The 22,935-nt window shown below is 43.3% G+C and overlaps 2 protein-coding genes across 2 annotated transcripts in view; one reads left to right on the top strand and one right to left on the bottom strand.

Annotated features, from left to right (window-relative positions):
* The first annotated feature begins 5,813 nt into the window (after positions 1-5,813).
* Positions 5,814-18,842, top strand: PTCHD3 (patched domain containing 3). The gene is made up of 4 exons (XM_083822934.1): positions 5,814-7,406; positions 7,520-7,641; positions 9,614-9,759; positions 12,920-18,842. The coding sequence occupies exons 1-4, from the start codon at positions 6,249-6,251 to the stop codon at positions 14,494-14,496; spliced, it is 3,003 nt and encodes a 1,000-aa protein (XP_083679060.1). The 5' UTR covers positions 5,814-6,248; the 3' UTR covers positions 14,497-18,842.
* YME1L1 (YME1 like 1 ATPase) overlaps positions 17,339-22,935 on the bottom strand; it is a 21,063-nt gene continuing 15,466 nt past the window's right edge. The window contains exons 15-19 of the mRNA XM_083822937.1: positions 22,164-22,315; positions 21,159-21,285; positions 20,989-21,062; positions 20,273-20,359; positions 17,339-19,125 (exon numbers count right to left, since the gene is read on the bottom strand). Of these exons, the coding sequence (XP_083679063.1) occupies positions 18,982-19,125; positions 20,273-20,359; positions 20,989-21,062; positions 21,159-21,285; positions 22,164-22,315 (584 nt within the window). The 3' untranslated portion in view covers positions 17,339-18,981. The remainder of the gene's footprint in view (positions 19,126-20,272; positions 20,360-20,988; positions 21,063-21,158; positions 21,286-22,163; positions 22,316-22,935) is intronic.

The raw sequence follows: 22,935 nt of genomic DNA, 5'->3' as shown, positions 1-22,935 counted from the left end.
AAGCTGAAATTTTTGATGGATTTCTAGTATACTGCATAGAAAGCAGGTTATCCAGGTACTGACATTTCAGCATACCTTCTGGTTCCACCCCCCCCCCCCCCAAATTTTAAATCCACATGTAAATGAAAATACACAGACACAGATAGATCCATGCAAGCAGACTTCATACACTCCATGTGTGTATAAGCAACAGGAGATTATATTGACTGTCACACCCATCATAAAAAAAAAGATAAATGTCAGGAGAACCTGGATTGACCTTATAAGAAGGAGATAACTTTGCTAAGGTCCCGTTGGGACAGGAAAAATGGCACAGACTAGCAATGATGACATTGATTGTGTGGTTAAGCAGAAAGTTTCCATCTACGGGAAGTATGAAATTCTTTTCTCGAAAATGAAACAGGGAGAGATATGGAAGGTTAGTGGTTATATAGATAACATAATAAATGCTCTAGTTAGATTGCTGTTGACCTTACTGGAATTTTACAAGGAAGCTTGTAACATAAAAAAAAAAGAGCAGCCTGTAAAGATAACATCCAAGTTATTGGCAATACACTGATTAAGGAGGCAGACTTTTCACAGTTCTCAGAGAATTAATGGAATAATTTATATATATTGGGAAAAGTGAAATTCCACAGCCCTTTAATAAAGCAGTACATGTACAAAAGTTGATTATTGCTCTTCATTATCTTCACGTCACATAGTACTCATAGCACTCCAGGGTTTTAAAAGTGTAATTTAGAGCAGCCCTCCTGGAAAACCTCATGATTCTGAAATCACAGTAGAGATGGGAAATTTTGTGTATGTCAGATTAAAAAGAAATATTTCAGGAGCTTAATTAATAAAATCTGGCAGCTCACCTTGCCTTGCTGGTAACCTATATTAACAAACTGAAATTCCATCCATCATTCTGATGTACAATATTAATGGCTTGTTGACTAGTCAGTTAAAATGCTTCATGCAACTTCATTCTTCCTAAAAATGAAAAAGAAAACTCACCTAAACATAGAAATTCCTAGAAAGCCCCACACCATACCTAACACATGTTGACAACTCTGACATATCATATAAGGCAGTCACATCTTTTCTTACAACACGACTGCCTTTGTGTTGACACCATCTCCTCTTGCATCCAGCTCAATCACATTTGCTGTCCTTATTCACAGCAAATACCAGTCTCATCATCAAGCAGAAGAGCAACAGTCACTCATCCTGACACCACTTGCTCCAAAATTGAATAGCAGTTTCTTCAACCTGAATAAACGTGTTACTTCCAGGTCCTGGTGCCAAAATATCTTCAAGGTTTTCTCCAGAATTGTATAATCTAAGCAGATAAGCTGCCCTGGAAGAAACCAGGAATTAATCTCTCATCTGGCTGCCCTAAACACCAGGCCACCTCCCCATCATTCCTTTGTGTGCACTTTTCTGAAGGTCTATGTACAGCAGTTCTTTCTTGCACACTGGCTAGTGAGGGCATCTCCCAGTAGACACCCACAGCTTGACAACCAGACTGCTTGCTTTGGATATATGGGCGTGAAGCACTGGATTTTCCACGTCATCTGTAGTCATGTAAGTTTAGGGACATGGGTTGTCACTGCCTAGCACAGGAAGCAAGGACCTGTTTTTGCAGCCAGTCATGCATGAAGAGACAGATGCAGCCAACAGAGCACTCCTGCCTCATCCAGATGGATGGAAAGGCTACGCTAGGCTAGTAGGCAACTTCCCTGTCCCTATGGGGTACTATGGTGGGCACTGTAAACAACGTGCTAGTCAAATCTCCTTCAGAGATGGCATAGGCAGACCTGGTACTGCTTTATGGCAGAAGGAATGAGATAAAAAATAAATAAATAAATAAATAAATAAATAAATAAATAAATAAATAAATTACTGGTGTCCCTTTTTTATACCAGGGTCCAGTGCAACTCACACAATTGGCAAAAAACTTCCACAAGCAGCCTGGATAAAGAAATACCCCTGTGTCCTGCAGTTCCAAAGAGAGGGGAAGAAATAAGCTACCTCTGCTCTGATAGAAATTTTGAAAGTGCAAATATCCATCCCTGCAGAGCAGGACTTTATGTCAATAGGCACACAAGAGAAATTTGGTCCTGAGCTTCCTGACACACAATCCAGGCCCCACTGGTGTCCACAGGATGTTTTACAACTTTTCCAGACTGTTCCTGTAATTGTGAAAATCAAACCAAAACTTTTTACAGTGTGGGTGCTCAAGCACAGCAACAGGTTGCCCAGACAGGTTGTGCAGTCTCTGTCTCTGGAAATTTTCAAAACTGGACTGGACCATGTCCTGAGCAACCTACTCAGAACCTAAGCAGGAGTGTGGGGTGCTAGATATCCAATGGTGCCTCCGACCTCAAGGATTCTGTGATTCCCTAAAAGGTAAAGACATAAATTTACTTTACAAATGAGTACGGCACCCCAGCTTCCCCAAGTCCTTATGAGAGCAGAGAGCTGAGGGAAAAAAAAAAAAAAAAAAGTAGTTGATTAATGTTAGTAACAGCATAAAGCAAAGCAAAACAAAGAAAAATTTTCATTTCTCATTTGTGAGGTCAAAATTCAATAAATAAATAAATAAAATAAAAATACTGACACTGTTTTCCGGTAACCAGGAAAACTACGATCAAGCTTTTATATTCATTCCTGATGAGCCTACAGCAATTGTTAAGCTTTTATGGCTGGTTTTACTGTTTAAGCCTGTAACTGGAAACCTGCTCTTGACGTCTGCTGCGATGTCAATAGATCATCCACACGCTACTCCTCTGACAAATTATCCTGGCAGTCTTCTTGGTTTCTTGCTATGGGGATAGGCATATCTAAAGGTTATTTGCACAGAATCACAGAATCGTCTAGGTTGGAAGAGACCTCCAAGATCATCTAGTCCAACCTCTGTCCTAACACTAACAAGTCTTTCACTAAACCATATCACTAAGGGCTACATCTAAACGTCTTTTAAAGACCTCCAGGGATGGCGACTCAACCACGTCCCTGGGCAGTCCATTCCAATGCCTAACAACCCTTTCGGTAAAGAAGTTCTTCCTAACATCCAACCTAAACCTCCCCTGGCACAACTTTAGCCCATTCCCCCTCACCCTGTCACCAGGCACATGGGAGAATAGACCAACCCCCACCTCTCTACAGCCTCCTTTAAGGTACCTATAGAGAGCGATGAGGTCACCCCAGAGCCTCCTCTTCTCCAGGCTAAACAACCCCAGCTCCCTCAGCCGCTCCTCGTAAGACTTGTTCTCCAGACGCCTCACCAGCTTCGTTGCCCTTCTCTGGACTCTCTCAAGCACGTCCATGTCCTTCTTGTAGCAAGGGGCCCAAAACTGAATGCCGTACTTGAGGTGCGGCCTCACCAGAGCCGAGTACAGGGGGACAATCACTTCCCTAGACCTTCTGGCCACACTGCTTCTTATGCAAGCCAGGATGCCGTTGGCCTTCTTGGCCACCTGAGCACACTGCTGGCTCATATTCAGCCAACTATCAACCAATACTCCCAGGTCCTTCTCTGCCAGGCAGCTTTCCAACCACTCATCTCCCAGCCTGTAGCGCTGCATGGGGTTGTTGTGCCCCAGGTGCAGGACCCGGCACTTGGCCTTGTTGAACTTCATACAGTTGGCCTCAGCCCGTCGGTCCAGCCTATCCAGATCCTCCTGCAGAGCCTTCCTTCCCTCGAGCAGATCGACACACGCACCTAACTTGGTGTCATCTGCAAACTTACTGAGGGTGCACTCGATCCCCTCATCCAGGTCATCGATAAAGATATTAAAGAGGACTGGCCCCAGTACTGAGCCCTGGGGGACTCCACTAGTAACCGGCCTCCAACTGGATTTGGCTCCATTCACAACAACTCTTTGGGCCCGGCCATCCAGCCAGTTTTTAACCCAACAAAGAATACGCCGGTCCAAGCCACGAGCAGCCATTTTCTTGAGGAGAATGTTGTGGGAAACGGTGTCAAAAGCCTTACTGAAGTCAAGGCAGACTACATCCACAGCCTTCCCCTCATCCACCAAGCGCGTCACTTGGTCATAGAAGGAGATCAGGTTCATCAAGCAGGACCTACCTTTCATAAACCCATGCTGACTGGGCCTGATCGCCTGGTTGCCCTACAAGTGCCGTGTGATGACACTCAAGATAATCTGCTCCATGAGCTTCCCTGGCACTGAGGTCAAACTAACAGACCTATAGTTCCCTGGGTCTACCCTCCGGCCCTTCTTGCAGATGGGCGTCACGTTTGCTAGCCACCAGTCGACTGGGACCTCCCCCGATAGCCAGGACTGACGATAAATGACGGAAAGCGGCTTGGCCAGTTCTTCCGCCAGTTCTCGCATTACCCTCGGGTGGATCCCATCCAGCCCCATCGCCTTGCGTACATCCAAGTGCTGTAGCAGGTCGCCAACCATTTCCTCGTGGATTGTGAGGGCCACATCCTGTTCCCCATCCCCTTCCACCAGCTTGGGGTACTGGGTATCCAGAGAACAACTGGTCTTGCCGCTAAAGACTGAGACAAAGAAGGCATTGAGCACCTCAGCCTTTTCCTCATCTTTTGTAACTAAGTTTCCCCCCGCATCCAGTAAAGGATGGAGATTCTCCTTAGTCCTCCTTTTCGTGTTAATGTATTTGTAAAAACGTTTTTTGTTATCTTTAACGGCAGTAGCCAGATTGAGCTCCAGATGAGCTTTGGCCTTTCTAATTTTGTCCCTGCACAGCGTCGCAACATCCTTATAGTCCTCTTGAGTAGCCCGCCCTCTTTTCCAAAGATTATAAACCCTCCTTTTTCTCCTAAGCTCAAGCCACAACCCTCTGTTCAGCCAGGCCAGTCTACTTCCGCGTCGGCTCATCTTTGGGCACATGAGGACAGACCGCTCCTGAGCCATTAAGATTTCCTTCCTGAAGAGTGCCCAGCCTTCCTGGACTCCTTTGTCCTTCAGAACCTCCTCCCAAGGGACTCTGCCAACCAGTGTCCTGAACAGCTCAAAGTCAGCCCTCCGGAAGTCGAAGACAGCGGTTTTACTGGTCCCCCTGCTGACTTCGCCAAGAATAGAGAACTCTACCATTTCATGGTCACTCTGCCCAAGACAGCTCTCGACCACCACATCTCCCACCAGTCCTTCTCTGTTTGTGAACAGAAGGTCTAGCGGGGCACCTCCCCGGTAGGCTCTCTAACCAGCTGCGTCAGGAAACTATCTTCCACACTCTCCAGAAACCTCCTAGACTGCTTTCTCTGGGCTGTGTTGTGCTTCCAGGATATGTCTGGGAAGTTGAAGTCCCCCACGAGAACAAGCGCTGACGATTTCGCGGCTTCTGCCAGCTGCCTGTAGAACTCCTCATCTGTCTCCTCATCCTGGTTCGGCGGTCTACAACAGACCCCACCAGGATGCTTGCCTTGTTGGCCTTCCCTCTGATCCTAACCCATAGGCACTCAACCTTATCATTCCCAGCCTCAAGTTCCTCAACATCAAAACACTCTCTAATATAGAGAGCCACACCACCACCCCTTACCGCTGCACATACAGCGCTACTTTCATCTGGAGTTAATCTCCATGTCGGAGAGGTTCATTTTGCCAGTAATTTATCAAGTGCCTGCATGACTTTTCTTTGGAAGTACTGGTAGGAGAGGAGACAGTTGCTTCCTTGAAGGAAGGGCAAGAAGAAGTGCCTGTTTGTGACATACAAGTTTAATTGGCTGTACGCTTGTGCAGCAGTGTCACATCTGTGCTTAATTTTCTCCTTGGCCAGGGGGCACTCAAATCACCATCACTTAAGAGAGTGAAGAATCACAGGCTGCAGGGTATTTCTTGGGCTTGGAAAGATGCTTTCTATCATTGTTACTGCACAAAGCTCCCGAGTACCGTAACACTGGGATTTTTGTGGCTTGCCCACTGCAATCACTAAACCTTGTTTCCAAGTCCTTTATTTCTTTGGTTCTCGTTCCCATTTTGTAAACTTGTTTACCACAAGAGGAAGTGCAGTAAGAAGCACATCACCAGGTTATATGTTGTGCTCCCAGGCAGAATACTACTGCTGAAGGAACAAAGGCAGCAAACTGGGGTGAAAAAACGGCCAAGAGGAGGAAGTCTAAAGGATGAAGTCTAGATCGCACAATCGCTGATAGCGAGCGGGAGCTGCCTGCAGGCTCCTCTGTTGCCGTGAGCTGAGCGGGCTTATCCTGCAGCCAAGGGGGTTGTGCAGCTCAACGCAGCCTGAAGCTCAGGCTGGGCGTGCAGTGTAGCATGCAGTGTACAGGGAGTTTGAGGCACAAGGTCCCAAACACCAACCCCACAATGACCTGTAGCCTCAGCTCTGCACTACACGCGAACTTTCCTGAGACAACTGTGCCAGCCCAACAGCTGCCCGTTGCCGGCTGGCACGGTCTTGCTCCATTCCTCCTAACTCTTCCCCTTGTGCATGCCACACTCCTCTACCCCTCAGTGAGTTTGCACAGCTCCTTAAACACAGGGGAAGAGGGACCTGGCGGGGCGCAGCCCCTCGCCGAGGGGCACACCCGGCCTCCCCGCAGCGCCCCACACGGGCAGCGCCCCGCGGGCGGCCCCGCCTGCTGGCCTGAGGAGGGCGGAGGAAGGCCGGGGAAGGTGGGGAGGGCTCCGTGGGCTGGGAGCCGCTCAAAGCCGCGGTGCCGGCGGCGGGGAGCGGGCTGCCGGGGCGGCATGGGGCAGCGGCGGCCCCACGAGGAGCGCTGCTCCTGCAGCAACACTGACTGCCTGGAGCGGCCCCTCAAGCGCCTCTTCGAGGGGCTGGGCCGCGCCGTGGCCGCCTGCCCCTGGCCCTTCGTGCTGCTGCCGCTGCTGGTGTCGGGCGGGCTGGGCGCCGGCTTCATCTTCCTGACGAGCCTGGAGGAGAACGACATCGAGGAGCAGTTCACCCCGACGAGCGGCCCCGCCAAGGCCGAGCGCGACTTGGTGCGGCTGCACTTCCCCACCAACGACTCGCACTTCTTCGCCGAGCGCCTGGCCACCGAGGGCTCCTACGCCGCCCTCATCGCCGTGGCGGCGGAGGGCGGCTCGGTGCTGAGCCCCGAAGCGTGGCAGGAGGTGCGGAAGCTGGACGAGGCGGTGCGCAACTCCAGCTACAGGCAGCACTGCGTCTCCATCTTCGGCATCTGTCTCCCCGCTAACCCCCTGGTGCTGCTGCCGGACCTCTCCGGGCTGGACCAGCTCCGCTACCCCGTCAGCAACGGCGTCTTCCTGGGGACCGCGCTGGGCGGTGTGAGGACGAACGGCAGCGGCTACGTGGAGTCGGCCCGGGCCATTAAGCTGCTCTATTACCTGCGGGAGGACGGCGACGAGGCCGAGAATAGCCGGGTCTGGCTGGAGGACTTCGTGAGGGAATTCCCCCGGACGCTGGCCGACTTGAAACTGACGGCCGTGCAGGTGGGGCGGTGGGGCTGGGGGTGGCAGGGCCGTGGGTGCTGGCCATCGGCTGGGGACGTGTCCGGAGGGAGAGCGCCGGCGCTTCACCTTGCTTCGTTTTGTTTCCACGGCAGGTGACTTACTTTACCTCGCTGTCCAGGCAGCAGGAGTTCGAAGGAATCACCGAGAGCGTGATCCCGCTCTTTTCCGTAACTTACTTCCTGACGATAACCTTTTCGATCGTCTCCTGCCTAAGGTAAAATAGCCTCTAAGCTGTGATCAGCGGGCGGCCGCCTCCGCTCTTCCTTACCGTGGCTAGTTTAGTTTCTCCTCGTTCTGCTGAGTGGATGAGAATGATTCTGTTCTTGAATGAAGTAATTCTTGAAGATGCAGCCGTCGTGTGAAATTTAACAATAGGCAAAAAGGATTTGTTTGCTGTTTCTCTCCAATTTGCATGTATTAGCCATCTCTGTAAATGGGGTTCGTGCAGAGTCCCAAACAAGTACCTGAGCTAGCACTCAGCTCAGACCCATGCACCCTGAATGCTAATTTCCACTAGTGTGTTCTTTGAAGCCATCAATCATTTACATAGTCCCCATCTCACAAGAATTGCTTTCGTTAATGATATATTTGTGTACGGTATGTTTTCTGTGTGTTGCAACTATTCCAACAACTGCAGCAAACCTGCGCTCCTTAAGAGGTCGGAGGTGCTGTAACTTCCACACAAAAACACTATGCTGAAGTAAACACTTTGGATTAGGAAAATGATTCGTCACAGACACGAGGTTCTGCTTTCCCCTGTATGTAAGGGAGCCAGGAGTCTGCTCTAGCAGCCTGTGCAGCAGCACAGTTCTGCACCAGCACTTCTCCTGGGTCAAACTTAGCAGCCCAGCTTGGCATACATAGGGCAGACATTGACAGAAAGGATGCATAAAAATCAAGCCAAGAAGTCATCCTACTGGACAGGGACAGACTAAATGGTTTTATTACTAAGGTTATTTTGCCACTTTCTGGGTTGCATTCATAGTTTCAACCTTCACCCTGCCCACAAGATACTAAATATTTGTAAAGATAAGTTCAAAAATGGGAGTAAGACAGGGAGGAAGGAGGAAGTATACCGGGTTAAGATCTGGTTGCACATTTTTTCTGCCACTTTCTCAGTTATGGCACAGATCAATCAGCACTAACTTCACAGATTGCTGCAAGTCTGTGTAGGTCTTTAAGCACTGTGCTTGCTCAGAGAGCCCTGAGCTTTACCTGCTTTCACAAAGAACTTGGTCTGCCCTTTCTTTGCTCTCAAGGGAGGTGAGCCAGGCTATGTTTGACAGTCATATGGCAGTGTTTGTTAGCTGTGCTTGAGGAATAAAGTTCTACTCAGAGGATGGGCTTAATGGAATAGTGCTTGCGTGATACATCACGCTAATTAGGCTATACAATTTCTGTGTATCAGCTGTCTCATGCCCTGTCATTTGAGGGTGCAGCCAGAACCAGGGTGGTTTCACCAACGCACATTCACCCATACACCCCCTGGGATTTCCTCTGTACAATGTTAAACAACCTCACAAGAGTTAGGCAGCTGTGCTATGCTGCTGATACTAGAGTATAGTAGAAGGTTTCAGCCAGACACAATTCCAACCTCAACAGCTTTTTAGGTATATAACCATGGTTTAGCCCACAAGAGTGCAACCAGAATAGGATATGGTAGCTTATCAGACTCATCTTGCTATGGAAGTGAGAGGTTCTCTTAAAGTTCAGAAATGGTCTACAGCCTGGAAAATATTCCTGATTAGGCACGAGGCAACTCTGCCCTCTTGATGTGTTGTAAAGTCTCCCAGTGGGAATGTTTCAAGGGGAATCTTCAAGCAAGCTGCTGGGGACATCTTGGCAAATGGCTGCTTGCCAGTCTATCTGCTAGCAGGCTTCTCTACATGGCTGTTACTGCCTAGGAGTTGCTTTCATATTATGCTGATGCTAACCCTAAGAATCTATATAAAAGGACAGAGCTTCTAAAAGTTAATGATGTTTTTGATCACCTTAAATCAAGACCCTCCCTAGTAGAGCGTACGTATTTTCATTTTACCAGTTCACTTGTTATTGATACACAGGTCAGTACACATATTTCTACATATTCACATATTCTACATCTCTGTAGAATATTCACTTGTCATGCCAAATGTCTTGGTGAAATATTTGACGTGTAACTAAGATATTCTTTAAAATATTTTCAGACTGAGCTGTATAAGGAATAATGTCTGGCTTGCATGCTGTGGAGTGGTTTCTTCCGGGCTAGCTGTAGTAAGCAGCTTTGGATTGTTGATGTACTGTGGAGTGCCATTTGTGGTCACTGTAACAAATGCACCGTTTCTTATTCTAGGTAAGTAGAAAAAGTGTGTTGGGCTCAGATTCAAAGAAAAAAGTTGGAGTTAAAACAACTTGACAGCGTTACTCTTTTATGATATGAGTATCAGATCGTATGCAGTTCAGTCGTGCTGTGAGGAGAGGAGATGCAGCTTCCCCTGACCTTCAGGGGGGTGAGCATTCGGCTCCGCGTGCCTGCGCTGTGAGGCAGAGGTTGTGCTCTGGCAGAAGGGCTGCTTTCACAAAAAATAGCACCTACCCTAGTTTCACTGCTCCAGCTTGCCAAGTGTAAAGGGTGGGCTGGTAAGGTTAGTGCTTCTGGCATTATTCTAGGGTCGCTGCTAATTTAGCCATGCTGACTGACCACTTATTCAACTAGTATTGGAGTTTAGAGCTCCAGCTTCAGCTGAGCTCAACAGGGTTATATCACTGCCTTCCTTCCTATCACGCCCTGCTGTTTTCTACAGGCGTATTATAACCATTTATGTATTTTGTTAGTTCCGGATAATAATTTGCCTACCCCAAAACAGTTTGTTGTTAGTACTGTTCTCTGGGACTGCTGAATGTCCTAACAATTTACGTAGGTACAGAAGTCTTTCCAAAACCACCCAGCCCTCGACCACTGCACCTCTTGTTGCAGTACAGCCAGAGCTCCCTACCTGGTTACTTTTAATCACTTTCTAGGTAGCTCAGCAGTGAGCACCATGAAACGTATGCCCCATGTGCAACTTATGCTGAACTAGCAGTGACTTAGGCTAGTACATGTATTATGAGGTGAGTATAGGAAACAAGTTACCGTAAGGTTTTGTATCCTATATTAAGAGTGTAGTTTTTGGTCGGATACAATTGGGTCTGAATATAGGTTAAGCACTGAGCAGGACTGTCTGCAATTTCAAAGTTGTTCATTTTGTTTTCACGAGATGTGAAATTTCCTATGCAACGTAACGACTATGAACAGTCTTGTGATAGAAAATGGAAGCGTTGCCCCATTCTGTTGCACCAAGGAAGTTACTGAATATCATTGTAGCACAGTCTGACAGAGCCTAGCTTTCAAATACCTCTAGGTAACATTACTGCAGATAAATTACAGCTTTTAAAATCCTTACCTAGTCTCCTATATGACAAATTAATGTGATGTTTTCTTGGTCTTAATCATGTGCTGAGGAAAACACATGGAACTCCCAAGTTAATGGAGGCTGTATTGGATGTCTAATGCAAATGCTCTTTAGGAGATAGGTAGTTTCTTTGTTGCCTTCATTGCTCAGATGCATTTGGTATTTGCATTTTTTTTGCTCATCAAATGCAAAGGCTCTAAACTTAACAAGGACCCTTTTGTATACCTGAGAAAGGGCTTAAACCACTTTCTTCAGAACTCTATAAGCAACATGATGAATTTGGCTCTCTTTGGAGTTATGACCCTTGTAATAATGACAAATGACCCTTACTTTAAAATAACTGCTTTCAAACCTGCCTTCCAGAAACTATGTGGCTCAACACCATTCAGTACTATCTTCTGGTTTGCTGCATATCTTGTTCTGGGTGTCTAGCTGATGCTGAGAGATCTAGGAGACAGTCCCAAGTGTTTAAAAGTCACAAGCCTAGTTAAAAATCATGATACTTTTCTAAAACAAAATTTCAAATTTCTGTTTGTTTTGGTTTGTGTTTGTGTTTTTTTTTTCTTAGTTTGTGGTTTTACACAGCCACTTGTTTTTAGGGTCTATTTGGGTTATGTTTCAAGCTTTCCTTCACAATGTCAGAAGTATACATAGGCACAAGCGGGAGGGCTGAACAGTGAGATCGCTGTTTAATTACTATATGCCAGAAGCTGCTTTTTGAAGGAATCTATTTCATCAGAATAATAAGTTGGGGCCTAGAGGGAACGTCGTGAGGGCACACTCCCTGCTGCAAGGTAGGATCTAAGTAAACCACTCCTTCCAAATGTTTTTAAGAACTTATTGAAAATTAAACTGGAAGGTGTTTCTAACAATCATCTCAACAACTTTTGAGGTGTCCCTGATAGCATTAAGTTGATCATTCCTTGTTCTTTCATATATATCAAAGGTAATTGATTTTTTTATCAATCCTTGATTAATTTACGGACTGTTATCATGCTGCCTTCTAACAGGATGATTTAAGTGTGCAAACAGAATATCAAAGAGAGGATACAGCCCCAGCACACCTCTTTCCTGGACACTATCTTGCTCACAGCAGAGAGATCTGATTTTTTTAAACCTGGACATAGTAGGGAACTCCAAGTTTGGTTTATCTAAATACACCAGCTGTTACATGCAGCTGTACCATGCTTTGCAGAATGCAGTTTCTAGGAGAGGTTCAGGGAAGATCAAAGTACTTTCAGCCACCTGCCACTAAGCTGCCTTTATTCATGAACTGGTACTTGTCCGTTTGTCTTTCTTGCTAATGTGTTCTTGCCATCCTTGGCTCATTTTGCTCTTCTCTGCTTATTGTCTAGCTCACCATTTCCTATCCTTCTTCCCTCCACTTAGATCTGTTTCTACCACTTAACCAGTTACTCTCCATGTTCTATTCATGCAGTCCTTTCGGGCTTTTTTTTTTTTCCTCTCAGGTGGAGTGCTTTGTTCATTGACTTGCTGTAATTCTAAAAGCAATTAAATAAGTATTTTGCCAGTTTAACAAACTTGCTGTGTATTCTTCGTACCTCTTGAAATGCTTGGGACTTCTTCCAGCTTCTCACTGTCTGCTGAAGACAGAGCAAGAAATTATTGGTCTAATTTGTTGCAGTGGTGAAGAGATTCCAGGGACAGTAGGAGATGCTTTTATTGATAAGAATAGTAAAGCATCAGAATAAGCGATGTATAAATCTGGAATTTACATCTGTGGGCACATGGACAACAGACACAAAACACTTCTCAGGCGATGAACTAGGAGTGCTCAGTCCTTCAGCAGAACAGGGTGGGGGATCAACAATCCATCCAGTCACTATGAGTTTTTGAAAGGTAACAGAGCCATCTGCATACAAAGGATGTGTTTTCCTGTATCTTTAACTTGCATCAGCGCTAAAGCAATGCTAGTAGCCCACTTTCTTTTATTATTTTTTTTTAATTCCATGTAGCCTTAAATGCTGTTTATTTTGTGCTTTTGCTGGGTGTCAGGGGAAGCTGCCTTGTGCAATGCAGGGTTAACTCTTTCTCTTGCAGGTGTTGGTGTTGATGACATGTTCATCATGATCGCTTCCTGGGAACAAAGTGCAAGAAAGACGGACATTAAATCTCGTCTGGCCGACACCTACAGCGAAGCGGCGCTGTCTGTGACAGTCACCACTCTCACAGATGTCTTGGCCTTCTTCATTGGCACCTGGACTGCTTTTCCTTCTGTGAAATCATTCTGTCTCTATACCGGCACTGCTTTTATCTTCTGCTATATATACACCATGACCTTCTTTGGGGCAATTATTGTTCTGAATGATAAAAGGGAGCAAGGAAACCGACACTGGTTAACCTGTATGCCAGTGAAGCAAGGAAAGACATCCTGCTTGTATAACGCATGTTGTATAGGCAGCTGTTCTAGTGAATCATCTCAGCTAAAAACCAATGAGACAGAGAGTGAACATCCAATGAGCCTATTCTTTAAAAACTATTATGGTCCTTTCTTGACAGATAAATGGACCAAGCTACTTGTGGTGTTGCTGTATGGAGCATATTTGGGTGGCAGTATTTATGGGTGTACTCAAATAAGGGAGGGCATAGATCTTCGAAATCTGGCTAGTGATGACTCTTACGTTATTCCATACTATGATGATGATGACAAATACTTCTCAGAATATGGACCTAGGGTCATGGTTATTATTAATGAGACTGTAAGTTACTGGGAAGAGCATGTTCGTGAAGACATTGAGACATGCATAGAGGATATAGAGAACATTTCCTATGTAGATAAGAACCTCACAGAGTCATGGCTGAGAGTATACATACTACTTGCTAAAATATTTTCCGTAAATATTAGCAATAAGGATGTTTTCATGAATAATTTAAGTCAACTGTTTCAGTACTATCCCGGTTTTGAGTGGGACATTAACAAGACTCACAATGAAATAACAGCTTCACGTTTCTTCATCCAGACAGTGAATGTTACGTCAGCCATTGATGAGAAAAATCTTTTAAATCAGTTAAGAGACAAAGCTGAGCAATGCAATATTTCACTAAAGGTGTACCACCCAGCATTCATATACTACGACCAATACCTGGTCATAGTGCAGAACACCATTCAGAATGTTGTCGTTGCTGCTGGGGCAATGCTCGTTGTCGCTCTTTTCCTTATTCCCAACCCGCTGTGTTGCTTGTGGGTGACCTTTGCTATAGCTTCTGTTATAGTCGGTGTTGCTGGTTTCATGACATTTTGGGATGTCAACCTGGATTCCATATCCATGATCAACCTGGTCATTTGTATAGGATTTTCAGTAGATTTTTCTGCTCATATTTCCTATGCCTTTGTTACGAGTAAAGAGTCATCAGCAAACAAAAAAATGATAGGAGCTCTGCACCAGCTAGGTTACCCAGTATTACAAGGTGCAATTTCTACTATATTAGGAGTAGTGGTCCTGGCTGCAGCAAAAACCTACATCTTTAGAACATTTTTCAAGATTATGTTTCTCGTTATTTTGTTTGGGGCTGCTCATGGTCTTGTTTTCATTCCAGTATTTTTAACCTTTTTTGGACACTTTGGCAGGTCTAAAGATCAAGAGATTAGGTATAGAAATAATAAGGACTGTCCATGAGTTAAACATAAAATATTATATATTTATTGTATGTAGATTAAAGTGCAGTGGCTTTCAGGGAATATAAGAAATGAAGGACGGAACAATACAACAGAGAAGCAAAGGCTTAAGAAAAGCCAAGCAGCAAATAACAGAAGGTATAAAGGTGCACAGAACAGATGTACATTTTCTCTATTTTTGTGTGCTTGACTTTGTAACCTTGATGTTGTTAAACCTTTTGTAATGAATTGTTTACTGAATGTATTGAAAGTAAATTATTATAAACACTGAATATTGTCCCAGCTTCATGGATTACGTTACAGTTTTGTCAGTAGATGTACGCAGGGGGCAACAACTAATTGTTTTCATCTTCTGGCTATTTACCTTGATGCTGTCACTCAGCCCAACACTGAGCCAATTTTCCCCAAGAGGCTCGAACCTTGAGGTTTTACAGCAAGATGATCAAGAGGTCAGCACTGTCAGACTGCAGTGGTTCATAAGCCCTCGGGAGACTTAAGCCTGCTCAGGCTCCTAACGCAGCACAAAAAACCCGTAGGGAAGACAAATTGACACGTTTCATTTTCACACGCATCTTTTCTTGCTGTGCAGTTTTCTTGCTTGGATTAAACAACGTGTAGCTTTAATAAGATTGTTTAGTTTGTTGGCTGCATTTTCTGAAGGGATTACTGGAGAAGACTGAACTTCTGTGGTCCTCCTCAGTAGCCGTAGTGCTAGATGGCATGCCATTGGCACGCCAGGGCTAGAATTTACTAGAGAGAATCATACCCTGATTGAGGGCAAAATAAAAGCAACCCAGCTGGTCTGTTCTAAAACTAAATGCATAAAGTCTATTGTGTTTATCTGTGACAACCCAGCCTTTGATGCATCAATGGAACAGAGGAGCTTTCACAGAAATGTGAGCTAATAATAAATGACGGTGTTTAACCTGTAGGGACAAAACACCGAATGAAGAGCCAGCATGTAATTTGTCACCAATTTAGTGAGCTACCTGTCAGAAACAACTGAATAATGGCAACTAGTATTTGTGATTTAGGGGAAAAAAAGGAATCTAGGAGGTATAAAACCATTCAGTCCAAATCTACAGCTGTGGCATGGTTCTTCTGAAAGCCGTAGCAAGTGTGACGAAGCCTTGTTCCATCTGGATTTGTGACCTGTTTCATAGACCCAGTAGAGCAGAATCCCCTTTCCTTCATAATGCATGTTGGTGGGGACAGCAGACTGGAAGTCACATCACCCAGACACTATCAGTTAACTTCCAGTACAAACTGAAAGCCCTGGTGGTCCGGCAAAGTGCCCAGTGACTGGAAAAAGGGAAACATCACTCCCATTTTTAAAAAGGGCAGAAAGACAGACCCAGGGAACCACAGATAGGTGAGCCTCACCTCTGTGCCTGGGAAGATCATGGCACAGATCCTCCTGGAAGCGATGGTAAGGCAAATGAAAGACAGGTAGGTGACTCGAGACAGCCAACATGGCTTCACCAATTGTGCGTGGCTAATCTAGTGGCCTACTACGATGCAGTGACTGCATCAGTGCACGTGGACATCAGCAACCATCATCTGTCTGGATTTCTGTAAGGCCTTTGACAGTCCCACACAACAATCCCTGTCTCCAAACTGGAGAGATGGACTATTCAATGGGCAAGGAAGGGGCTGGATGGCTGCATCCAGAGAGTTGCAATCAACAGCTCAATGTCCAGGTGGAGATCGCTGATTAGCGGTGTCCCTCAGGGATCCACAGTGGGAATGGTACCGTTTAATATCCTCTTTAACACAGGTGGTGGGATTGAGTGCACCCTCAGCAAGTTTGCAGATGACACCAAGCTGAGTGCTGCAGTTGATACTCTAAAGGTAAGGGATGCCATCCAAAGGGACCTGGGCAGGCTTGAGAAGTGGGCCCATGTGAACCTCATGAAGCTCAACAAGGCCAAGCGCAAGGTGCTGCACCTGGGTCAGGGCAATCCCAAACATCAAAATAGACTGGGGAATGAGTGTACTGAGAGCAGCCATGCGGAGGACTTGGAGGTACAGGTCAATGAAAAACCTGGACAAGAGCTGGCAATGCATCCTTGAAGCCCAGAAAGCCCAAATCATACGTGGGGCTGCATAAAAAGAAGCACAGCCAGGAGTCACAGGAAGTTTCTCCTGCTCTGCTCCACTCCCATGAGACCCCACCTGGAGTACTGCATCCAGCTCAAGAGCCCCCAGCGTTAGAAAGACTGAGGGACCCATCAGACAGAGTCCAGAGGAGGACCACAAAGATAATGAGAGGGCTGGAGCACTGTGAAGACAAGCTGAGAGAGTTGGGGTTGTTCAGCCTGGAGAAAAGACTCCAGGAAGACCTTCTAGCAGCCTTTTCAGTACTTAAAAGGGGGACCTAGAGGAAAGATTGGGAAGGAGTCAGGTAGCATAGTGACAGGACAAGGGATAACAGTTTTAAACCAGCTTGTTATTTGGTCTTCCGCCTGTTTTAATCTTCACATATAGCAAGCAACATTTGAAAGATGTTAGAGCTCAGGACTTGTGCCACAAAATAGATCATTTGATACAGATTTTAGTGACTTCAAAAGTGAAAGGGGTTTGTTTTCTAATACTGATTTACATTATTTAGCTGGAAGAATTCCCATCCAAATCCCATTACTGAAGCACGTATTGAAAAAGAGGCCTGAATTTCTAGGGAGAATGTTCCCCAGAAATATCATTAGAGAGTGAAGCTTTGCCATAACTATTAAATTTATTTACAGGTTCAAATGTTTTATAATACCTTAGTTTACATAGTAGGGAACTCTGTATTACATTTTGTAGCAATATACAGTGATAAATAAAAGGAAAAAAAACAATGCTCATAATTAAATTTAACCTTTATTATTCCAAAAACAGATGCCAAATACGCAGTATATTTCTGTTTCCATTGGCATGTTTCTAAAATACATGTACAACTGTAACTAGTCAGCCTAGGCATTTGGTATACTGTTTTATAACGTTTGGAAGTTCTCCCACGCTGCACGGGGATGTCACTACACTAGCTGACAATGGAAAAATAAGCAAATAGAAAGTTATCCTAGTTTTGAAAGAAAAAAAACACGTGATCTTACTGGAAAACCAGGCTATAATCAAGCATTACACCCAGAAAATTCTAAAATATGTTAACTCTAGTTTTAAATGTAGTTACCAATTTCCATTCACACTTATTGGCACCGGCCCAACTATTTTCATCTCCAACTATGTTAACCTTCAACATTAACGTAATAATAAAGGCCTTCTCTGCAACAGAAGTTTGTATTCCCAGGAGTCTACAACTAATTGTACAGAAAGATTATGATAAAGTTGTGTTACTCCTAAAAACCAGTTCCATGGGATCAGAAGAATACTGGCATATAATTGCTAGCAAACACTTCTACTTGATTGGAAACTGGTTTTTATTACGAGCCTAGAATTTCCAGAAGTTTCTTGTAAGTGTTGGAAAAAAAGTTTTATTTCCCTAGTTCTATTGAACAGGACTGGGAATGTTATTTGAAACACATGCTTCAAACATTTTCTGAACTACTTTTTAGTGAGCAATATTGTCCTCTTTGAAGAAATTCTTTGTTGGATTATCAAACGCTCATACATAGTATTAGCAGAAACTAATTCTGTAGAATCTCCAGCAGTATAAAAGCATTGTTATCAAATCAGATCCATCTACTGCAGTAATAAAAATTTTTAAAGAATCTTGTCAGCAGCACATCAGAGGTTACAGGTATTTCTCTTATCCCTGCCATGGTTCTGCCCAAAACATGGTCCAAAGAGGTTTAGACATGTTTAGCCTGTTATTGGTTTTGCATCAAAATTCCTCTCCCAGACATAAGTGTGTATTCTAACCCCAAGAGCACTGAGAAGACAATCACTAATATTTTAGTCTAACACAGAAATCTCGTAATTCCCTTTAATAGAGATGCACTCTGTAGCTGCTTCACTTATACGGATATTTTGTTACATTTTTAAATAAGTTTTCTTTAAAAGTGATCTCTAACCTCAAAACAGATTATGAGCATTAGACTACATACTACTGATTTACTTGTCAATTTGTCACTACCCATAAAACATTCCCTATTATATTATGGAGTTTCACTTCAAGCGTACCTGCTATGGTGTGACCCAGGAACCTATGCCAAAACACACCAGTACATCTGCACATTTTTCTTCTCAGCTTCAACATGACTGACGAAACCAAAACACTGAATTCAACCCTGAGATTTATCTTTCTGAATAACTTCTTGTGGGAAGAGTAGATGGAGCAGAAGATGAGGAACCTGTTTTATTTTTGTGTCTTATTCTGATGAGACACAATAGATAAGTAACAGAAGCTCACAAGAGACAGAAGAATCTTACCGTGTCACTAATGCCATACACACATCAGGAAGGGAAAAAAAGCTATGCTGCTTAAGACTACTGCATTGCTAGATGTACATTCTTCAGATTATCAGTTACTGTATCACACAAGTCATCATCTTACTTCTAGTTTTTTTCCCTCCAGAACAATTTGGATCTCTTTGGCATCCAAAGTCTCATATTTCAGTAAAGCTTCTGCTAAATTCTTGTGTTCTTTTGCATGAGTCTTCAAGATGTTCTTTGCTCGCTCATATGAGTCCTGATATTAAAAAAAAAAAAAGGAAGGTAAAAGAAGGTTATAAAACTTTAGAACAAAAGTAACGGGAATATTCTATTTAAAAAGTTGTTTCTGGGTGAATACAGCTCATGTTTAAAGTTGTGCCTCACATAGCACAGCTCCTATCCCACAAAGATTTAAAACCTAGCTGCCATAATTGCTCAAGAAAATGTAGCTGTATGCCACCTCTGCATTTTGCAAAAGTTACAACTGAAAATAAAATCCAGAGACAAGTCTGAGTATTTTTACATATGACATAGAGACTTACAAGATCTGAAAAGGTGCTTATTAAATATATTAAATGTTACATTACGGACAGTGTTACAGCATTCAAGAAATATTCCCTCAAAGCTAGAAGTTTTCAAAAGGTTATCAAACTCTCAAAGTATAATGTACTTTTACAAAGCTGAAAGGTACCCAACAAGTTATCAGTTGCTTCAAGTAGAAATACACTGGCAGCATTATTAGCTTCAATTTTAACTTTTAGTTCTACACAGACAGACCAAGTCAGTTCAGAAACAGCTTCAGCAAAAAAGTTTTAATGGTTTAGATGTTATCGGACATAAATAATTCTCCCACCTGTACCAAACTAGTTCCAAATACCAGAACAGAGATCTGGAAGTTCCAAGATAATTAAATGATATAAACTTCCCTAAGCATCTGATTCTGATGCCTGTGAGGAACAGGATACCCGACCAGATGACTCTCTGATCTGAACTAATATGGCCATTTCTCTGTTTTTACACAAAATGATTTAGCTGCAAGTTATAAAATGTGGGAGGAAAAGACAACATTCACATCTGTTCTAAAAAAAAAAAAAAAGGTTTTTTTTTTTTTTCCTGTGAATTAAACAGGCAAAATACAAATCCTTGTGTTTACACAAGAGGAAGTGCTAAGGAACATACTAGGAACCCAACACCATCAACTTGCTATCCACTGCTCCTGCATGACAATTTATAAAAAGTTTTGATACGAAGAGATTCAAAGTTGCAGCTACATTAAATACTTGGGAATTACTTTCAACCACCTATGTTTTCTCACTGGTACACATTACAAATTCAGTAATCAAGTGAGCTGATGCTCAAGTCATTTCAAAAGAAATGTGTTAGAGTGAAGGGGAGAATCTTACCCGCAGAAGTGTTCTTACTTCCTGTTCAATTGCAGACTGAGTTTCAGGGCTAACTTTTCCGGTGTCAGTATAGGTCATAACACCAAGCTAAACAAACAAACAAAAAATCTTTTTGCCACTATTGCAATATAACACAAAATACTCTGTAAGACCTTCAGCACCCATTTCTTATACATGCAAACAAATAAAATAATGTTTACTGAAGTGTTTGAAACAGACTCAGCAAAACAAGAAGCATATTCATGAACTGCATAGTCACTGCAGAGTTCTATTTCCATAGGTCATAGTACGGAACCTTAAGTGTTTTCTTATTTAAAAAGAAAATCAAAAAGAAAGCAAGAACTTCAGACTACTAGCACTTAACAGAAAATAATGATAACTAAAAAGGTTTCTTAAGAAGTATACAAAACTCAGCATTCGCCTTCCCCTGCCCTACAGGTTAAGAGTATCCTCAATTCCAAAAAGTTTGGGTTTAGATTTTTTTTTTCTGTAGACTTTAGAAAGTTTCAAGGTTGTTTTGAGGTGAAGATCTTGCAAGCTGATTTTTAAACTGTCAAATGGACAGCTTTTCTCATTGAGTTCTCTATAGCAGGGCCAATCATAAGGCCTGAACTACCTTCTTTTTCAGCAGAACTACTTTGCCTCTCATCACTGACAGCCAGTTCCAGAACATTTCTTTGTCCCCTATCAGTATTTACGAAGTGATGACACGCTACCTTCTCACTCATTCCAAATCTAGTCACCATCAGTTTTGCAATTTTAGTAGCATTGTCGAAATCACTGGAAGCACCTAGAGAGCAAACAAATTTAAGTTAATTACTGACACCAGGTTAAACACTTCTGCCCATAAGCTCTGATCAGAGATTCTAACTACTGATCAGCTGACCTGTTGTGATGTGATCACTTCCAAATATGAGCTCTTCTGCTACTCTTCCTCCCATGCAGACATCCATCTGTGCAAGCAACTGAGATCTAGTTTCACTCCATCGGTCATTTTCTGGGAGCAGAGATACCTGGAAGATACAGAACCATGGTCACGAAACAAACAGAAGAAACATTGAAATAATCTGAAAAGTATTCTTGTTCAAATCCGAAGAGGATATAAATGCAATAACATGAATGCCCTGGGCTGCCTACTAGGCTATGCACTCATCAGGTTTGCTTGGGAGGTGCTTGGTCTACCAGGTGAAATAGCTTCCTTTGGGCCACGATCATCGCATAAAATTAAGCTACTTAAACCTAACACCACAAGCTTACAAGTAGGACCAGAAATAGAACAATCTATTCTGTCCATTTCTCCTTACTCCCTACATTTGGGTTGAGCACAAATTAACTTCTTGCCTGGAGGATTCAGAGCAGTGGTTTTCTTTATCTGAATCCATTAACTTGCATAAAGTTCAGAAGAAACCGACATACTGAAAACAAGTTTCTCTATCCTGACAGTAGCTACCAAGTACTTGGACAGAAAGTTAAAAATATCTATGCTAGAAAGAAGGTAACCAATTAGGTTTAGGAAAAGTCACATGGGATAAAGAACAACTTGATAAAGTATGTTTGTATTAAAAATACAGGTGAGCAGTGCTGCTACTTTTGGGTCCTTTGAAGAACATCTGAAGTCTTGCTCTTGAGTGCTGTTTTATCTGCAGCAGAATCAAACATTTCTTTCCTCGTATATCTGAATTATTATATAAGCAAATGTGATCATATTTCAAAAAATGAAGAGAGACTTGTATCACACAGAAAAGAAAGCCAGCTTTCCAAGAGATTGCCTAAACTGAAAATTTCAATATATCCCAACATGCATTACAACCTAAGTACAACAACAACATTGTTGGCAAATTTCTCAACAACACTTAACAGTGCACCAACAATAAATTCTAGAAATACCCACATGTCCAAGTGTTGTTCCTCGTGTCATGATCGTAGCCTTGTTGATTGGCATTGCATCCTTAGTATAATAAGCAATGATAGCATGGCCAGACTCGTGGTAAGCAGTGATGGTTTTATTTTTCTCATCAATTTCTACACTTCTACGTTCAGGCCCTTAAAGGAAGGAAACAAACTCATTCGTACAGCTGACCACGATGATACAGAGATCATACATACTCAAGAGTACAAAGTAGCTGTGGAACAGCATGCAAGTAAAATTTATATCCTACTTGTAAACATTTTGCACTTAATGAGTGTTAGTTAATGTCTAAAATAGACCTAACTATATGCTGCAGTCTAGCTCCTTTTAAAGGAGTACATCAAAATGACTCTGGGTATCTGAGGAAATCCCATTTCCTTTCTCAAGCATGAACAGACCAGATTTTGGTCTGTATGTTGCAGATGTTCCAAGTTTTGCATTACCACATGGCAACTTAGTTGAATCTAGCTCTGGATTTCTGGTCATCTATTCTCCTCCACTTATTCCTAACAGAGGAGTAGGAGGAAATCAAACTCGCGTCTTGCCTCTAGGCTCACGTACAACATGCGTCGTTTTTGACAGAGTATCAAATAAGCCTTAATGAATGTCTTTAATACTAGCTTTAACATACTAATCTCAGGTCTCAAATGCTATTCAGAATTAACCACGCAGAAGATTATTTATAAAAACAACACCAAAAACCTCTCTTCTTCCGTAAAGTTTTAATCACACAAAAAACTGCTGTAACGTATTT

The sequence above is a fragment of the Anser anser genome (genome assembly GCF_964211835.1).
Source record: "Anser anser genome assembly, chromosome: 2".
Lineage (NCBI taxonomy): Eukaryota > Metazoa > Chordata > Aves > Anseriformes > Anatidae > Anser > Anser anser.
Note: the sequence above shows the minus strand (reverse complement) of the source record. Positions and strands in the feature narration are given on the sequence as shown.